The sequence below is a fragment of the Primulina eburnea genome, chromosome 12 (genome assembly GCF_022965805.1).
Source record: "Primulina eburnea isolate SZY01 chromosome 12, ASM2296580v1, whole genome shotgun sequence".
NCBI lineage: Eukaryota > Viridiplantae > Streptophyta > Magnoliopsida > Lamiales > Gesneriaceae > Primulina > Primulina eburnea.
In genome coordinates, this window is record NC_133112.1 from 15422593 (window position 1) to 15429249 (window position 6657).

Consider the following 6657-nt stretch of genomic DNA (forward strand, 5'->3'; position numbering starts at 1 on the left):
TTATGCATCATGAAAATGTTTACGAAAATGCTTAAGTTTATTTTTATGCATATTCATGAAAATGATATTTTAAGTACAAGTATTTTTCACTGTTATATGTTAACTGTATTACGTATTACTTGTTATCAAGGATATGACGTGTTGAGTTTTTAGACTCACTAGGTGTGATTGATGCAGGTGATTATGATAATGTTAATGGAGGTGTTGATGGTTGATCTGACTGGACTGGAAGTGCACATAACCCGAGGACCGACGCTAGTTTTCCGCACTAGTTATGATTTATGATTTCAAGTTATGTTAAAAATATTTTTACTTCTTTTATTTATGTTATGCGAGATTTTTGAGTGGTTATAGTATGTGCTATACTTTTCAAATAATGTTTTTAAGTTGGTAAAATGTTTCACGATTTATGCTTTAAAATATTTTCATTTGGATTTTTAAATGGCAGTTGGATGTTTATTTTTAAAATGATTTCAAAAATATTTTATGGTTCGGCTGATACTAAGTGAGGTTTAAAAAAAAAAATTCTAGCACGTTTTAAGAAAACGAATAAGCAGACGTTTCAGAGCCAAAACATGCGAAGGGCAGATCAGAGACTACACACTCAGGTGCCTTAGACTGAGTATGAGATTCTTGACTTGATCTTTGATATCCAAGCATATTACATTTTCGCATGTATCATATCAATTTGTATACTCGTATAGTCTCGTATTGGGCGATTGTTGCTCACGTCTTTGTTTTCATAATGGGCACCCCATTCCACGTGACAGGTCTTAGGTTGGATGGTTCGGACGACCAAGGCATTGGCTAGAGTACTTGGGTTTTTTATGGTGATCCATTGGAGGTTTTATTTGGTTTATCGTTTTCTCGTTCAAAATTATATTTTCGATATGGTTGTATTAATGTTTAAGACTGTTGTTATTTGTTCTGTTTTCGTTTGGGTTGTAAGATGATTAAGTTATTTGGTTTCCGCTGTTTAATTGTTGTTATTAAGTTTTAATGTTTCATGTTTGTTAGTCTGTTTAGTAGTGGCTCGGGTAAAGGCGCTACAAGCCGCCTCTTGATTTTTAATCTCCAACGCAAAGAAAGGAACCTTTGTTCTAGTCGTGGACCTGATTCGAATATCAAAGAATGGATTTTGATTAAAGTTCGTAGGGATTTACAACAAGAGCTATGTCCGCTTATACCGGAGTAGTTGGATCCAAGTGAAAATTGTTCACTAAAGATATTTACTAAACTTATTATGAATGTTTATTCAATTTAAACAATACGAGTGTCCAAATTATTTTATTGTCAAAATAAAAATTTCAAAACTTTCGCTGCGATTTGGACACGAGAAATACACGATATTCCAACAGTTTTCTTCCTCGTTACAATTCCAAAACGAAATGAATACCTACAATATATCAAATAAATATATACGATCTCGCCTTTAATAATATCATTTCCAATTGTTGGCAACAATGTCAGCAAGATCAACAACCCTCTGTGAGTAGCCCCATTCGTTATCGTACCAAGCAATAACCTTAACCATATCATCTCCCATGACCATTGTCAGGGATGAATCCACAGTGGATGATACGTCACTGCAACGGAAGTCCACTGAAACAAGTGGTTCATCACAAACCGATAAGATCCCATTGAGCTCTTTATCCGCTGCCTCTCTAAATGCCGCATTCACTTCCTCTGCAAATGTCTTCTTCTGGACCTGGACGACAAGGTCCACCACTGAGACATTAGGGGTGGGGACACGAAGGGCAATGCCATTGAGCTTCCCTTTGAGTTGGGGAAGAACAAGGGCGACGGCCTTTGCTGCACCAGTAGATGTAGGCACTATGTTCAGTGCTGCGGCTCTTGCTCGTCTCAGATCACGGTGGCTTGCATCAAGAAGCCTCTGGTCTCCTGTGTAGGAGTGTGTCGTGGTCATTGTTCCCTTTATGATACCTACATGGGACATAATGTACTCTTACCTCAGTCTGATTGAATAAAAATATCCTGACTATAAGTTATATTATACTCTCAAAAGACCCGGAAAACTGGGGAGTGTGTGAAGTTAGAATTTTTAATCCCTTTTAAATTCAAAATTTATTGTTATTTTTGGAACAAATGATTTTCGGAAACAGAATCAGATTCATTAGTTTACACATTCAAAATCCAAGAGATGTAATCCCTTCATATTTGGTTAGATATGTCCTGAGATTTTAACCGCGAGCCTGTGTTGATATGGTCCACAATCACTTGTTTGCATGCATATTAATTTTAGGCGCATATGTTTTGGATTTCGACTTGTATATCTTAAAGTATGAAACTAGCTCATGAGTTTAATGTCTCATGCGCTCGACTTCAGCTTATAGATCAAGCGGTTTATAACAAGTGCTTACCGAACTTTTGATCGAGCACTTTAACAAAAGGTGCGAGGCAGTTGGTTGTGCAGGAAGCATTGCTAATGATGGACTCGTTGTGGTTGTAATCATCGGCATTCACACCAACAACATAAGTAGGAATGTCTCCCTTTCCAGGTGCTGTAATAAGAACCTTCTTTGCTCCGGCTTGAATGTGTTTCCCCGCACCATCTCGATCAACAAACACTCCAGTTCCCTCAATTACCAAATCAATCCCCATTTCCCTGTCACACAGCCCACGAGATATGAAATAAAAACAAAACAAAACAAAAGTTGTTATACACTTATACTGGTTGGTTATATATTTCTGTTTACCCCCAAGGGAGATTGACTGGATTACGATCCGACACGACTTTAATGATCTTTCCATCGACGGAGATGGCATCGGCACCGACGGCCTTAACATCTGCCTCAAATGTACCAAGTGTAGAATCATATTTCAGAAGGTGAGAGGCCTGTTTAACACCTCCACTGTCGTTAACGACGATCACGTCCAGTGGGGAGTCCTTTCTTCCATGCCAACACCTCAAGAAGTTCCTTCCGATCCTTCCAAATCCATTTATTGCCACCTTCAGTTTGGCCTCCACAACTGCTTTCTTGTTCTTGTTTCCGCCAATCTGTCATTTATTCATGAGGCATAGGTGGGCGTGTTTAGATCACCATGCAGATGAGAATCTGAGAGAAGTACGAACTTACAACTGATGTCTGGAAGGAGATGACGGATACGAAGTCGTCCTTGAGTCTCCGGGTAAGTGGAAGTGCTGATGATGAGCTACGGAGGCCAGAAAACTCTGAGAGGCCTTTGCTGCAGCCCACCTGCAGTATGCATCTTTTCTTGCATCATATACATGTACACACACACACATACACGCGCATATAGAGTGAAATGGTAAACTTGTTGAAGTAAATGAATATGAAAGATGTAGAGAGTGTGAAGTAGCTAGTAGTCGACCTGCAGAGATGAAATAACAGCTGTGGCCATTTTCTTGAGCTGGTGCAGCTAGCTAGCAGTGTTGCTGCTGCTGTTTCTGCTTTTGTCTATGGTTTTTTTGGAGTGGCAAAATGAGTTGAGATATGGGGTTTTTTTTTTGTGGTGGAGTAAGGGGATCGTATGAATGTGGATTGGAGAAAGAGAGTGGATTGGATGAGATTTTTGTGATGGATTTAGCCTCACACTCATTGTATGGCTGTGCTTCATTTTTTTATATTTTTTGGTTCCTTTTTCCAGTCTTGGTTTCTTGGAAATAAATAAACATATGAATGGCACCACAAAAATAATTAATCGAGTTTTTTAAATTAAAAAAAATACATGTATTCAGACTTCAGTATGACTTGAATTAATGAGCAATTGGTCATGTAACGCCTATATCTAAAAGATACCGCTAGAATTTTTATTTTTATTTTGTAAACTCGTTTTCGAAAATTACCATCTTATACATACCTGTGATATCGCTGGAAATTACAGGTTTTTAAATAACAGAAATCAACTAACACATTAAAATACTGCAGTTTTAAAAAAAGGAAATCATCAACCATAGCCTTCATTTTAAAATAATGCGAACATGAAACTGGTAAAAATCCTGACACCCATCAACATAATAAAATGAATGAATATGAAAATATCCATCCGCTCTAATTCAAGCGTAATGTGCGGAAAATACGGTTCTCGAGTTCGCGGGCGCACATCCAACTCTGTCTACTCAATCTTCGGCACCTCCAATCTCCTTATCAATATGCTCACCTGCATCATTCACACCTAGTGAGTCTAAAGACTCAATACACCTGTAATGTTATAGCAAATACATATACATAACAGGCAACAGTGAAAAATATCGTAATAAAAATACATTTCATGATCTTAAAAGGTCGTATGCATAATCATGACCTGTTGAAGCATAAACATGTTCATAATATATACGTGCTCGGTTTCTTAATTTGAATTTCGTTCATTAGTTGTAACTTTAGTATCATCGTATTAGGCGATGGATCCATCTACGTATAATACCGGCGACGGTATTACCAATCCACTGAGTCTTGGCCTTACATGTCATCGTATTAGTCACAACCAACTCCCTTCCTTCAAAACGTGTTATTATATTCACAACTTATAAAAATCATGCTTACGTAAATTTTTCTTTAGAAAATCTCTTTGAACTGACTCCATGTGTGTAACACCCCGGAAATTTAAAGGTCTACGCAAACCACAAGCATGTAATTATTAAATTCTCTTGTATTTTAATTAAATGTTTTAACTGCATGAATTAATTATGTTGTGCATATTTACATGTTTAAAATATACTTTTCTACATGGTTGAATTAAAATGTATTTTTAAAGGATATTCGAGTTACGATCGAGGAACGGAGACCAAAGGCTGAAAAATAGAAATTTTTTATTGGTTAATTATATTTAATTATTTAAAATATGGGTGATACTTGTTCTTATTTTTAAAAATAAGGAGGTTTTGAGTGATTTTATACGTCGGGACGTAATTTTTATCGGTGTTGGGTTTTCAACAAAAATACAAACGTTTTGGCAACCCGGCTATTAAATTCACAAAATTATTTTTACCAAAACTATTTTTATATTTTAATTAAATCCTAATCAAGCATTAATGGGCCTAAACTTATGCTTAATAGGCCTATAGCCTTAATTAGTGAATTGATTAATATATAATATGTAAACCCTTACCAAAACCCTACACTTTCTATGCAAATCACACGCCCCACTTTCTGAATTTCTCACCCCAAATACACGACACCACACACCACCAAAATTTGGAGAAAATCGAGGATAGCTCAAGGAAATTCAAGCCAAGGTTCTTGCTCCATTCTTCGTCAATTGTCAACGATTAATCGTGCGTTTAAAACGCAAAGACACGCCATATTTCTTTCTTTTCTAATCTTTCACACCATAGTAATTATTTAAAATTGTTTTGCATGAAAAACAAGGCACACAACTTATTAATTTCGAATATTCATATTATATGGTTTTAAAAACATGTAATTTGATCCAAAATTCATGAAATTCATGTATCTAAGGTGCTGCTATGATTAGGAAGGGTTAGGGGTATGTGTTACACAAGTTTAAAGAGTCCTAATCACCCCCAAAACGCTGCAAACATGGGTAGAATAAAGATGTAACTGTAGGAATTTAACCGAACAAGAACCGTGAGAGTATGTGCCTTCATGGGTGCGGCTACTGTTTCATGGGTTGATGGGGCTCGACCAAGGCTCATCCAGGGTTAGGATTGGTCTCAGTCTAGGGCTGAGTTGGGTCCTAGGGTGGCTAGGGGTCGCGCTAGGTGTGCTGGAAGAGTCCTAGCGTGAGGGGAGACTTCACGCTGCAGGATTCTGGGAAGGGGGCCGAGAGTTCTAGGGGCCAAGGCTTGGTCTGGGCGCGAGCTAGGTGGTCTGTCAGGGTCCTAGGGTGATGGGTAGGGGTCGGGCCAGGAGTCGGTGCAAGTGGGTGCGCTGTGGCTCGAAAGAACTTGATGAAACGTAAGAGAATCAAGCTACGCGCGAGGACTGATGTACTGTTTTGGTGGCTCGATGTGGGGGTTCAGGGGCTGGGCTAGGTCTGGGCTGGGTATAGGCGTGGTCCGGGTAAGGTGAGGGTCATGAGGGGTCAGGTGGTTAAGGGCTTGAGGTGTCCTAGTTGGCTAAGAGTCTTGGGGAAGAGAAAGGAGTCACACACACAAGGGGCAGAATTTGGATCGGTTTCCAGGAGGCTTTTGAGCAGGCCAAGGCTTGTTTTTGGGCTGGGCTTGGTCAGTAGGATCCCTAGGTGAGTTGGCTAGGTTTTGGCTCAAGGTGGCTCGGGCGTGGCTCAAGTAAATTGAGAGATGGCTCGGTGTGTTTGTTACTGTTTCAAAAACAAAAATTAAAGAAGGAAAATTTGATCAATGGGTCCATGGGATTGGCTCATGACTTGGAAGGGTAGAATAAATCTTTAAAATGTTATGTTTAAAATTTGGGATCAAAATAATGAGTTTGGATTTATTCGGGATTTAATCGTCTCACGAAATGCTAATTAACGAATTAATTGAAACGCGTAGTTTTAAGATTTATAAAATTATTGAAAATTTTATTTAAGCTCAAATAATTATTAAAAGTCTAATTGTTTAATTTGGGAATTTTATACTAAGGTTTGGTTTAATTCGGGATTAAAACGTAGTAATACGTCTTATTTAAAATTTAATTTAAAAGTCCTCGATTTAAGCTAAATAAAAATATGAGAAAATTCATGTAAACTTAA

General features: G+C 38.0%; 1 protein-coding gene across 1 annotated transcript; it reads right to left on the reverse strand.

Moving 5' to 3' along the window:
* Window positions 1–1349: 1349 nt before the first annotated feature.
* On the reverse strand, window positions 1350–3558 carry LOC140807177 (glyceraldehyde-3-phosphate dehydrogenase A, chloroplastic). Its single transcript, XM_073163913.1, has 5 exons — window positions 3355–3558; window positions 3099–3218; window positions 2718–3019; window positions 2382–2626; window positions 1350–1944 (listed from the first exon to the last, which is right to left on the reverse strand). The coding sequence occupies exons 1-5, from the start codon at window positions 3382–3384 to the stop codon at window positions 1442–1444; spliced, it is 1200 nt and encodes a 399-aa protein (XP_073020014.1). The 5' UTR covers window positions 3385–3558; the 3' UTR covers window positions 1350–1441.
* Window positions 3559–6657: the final 3099 nt, after the last annotated feature.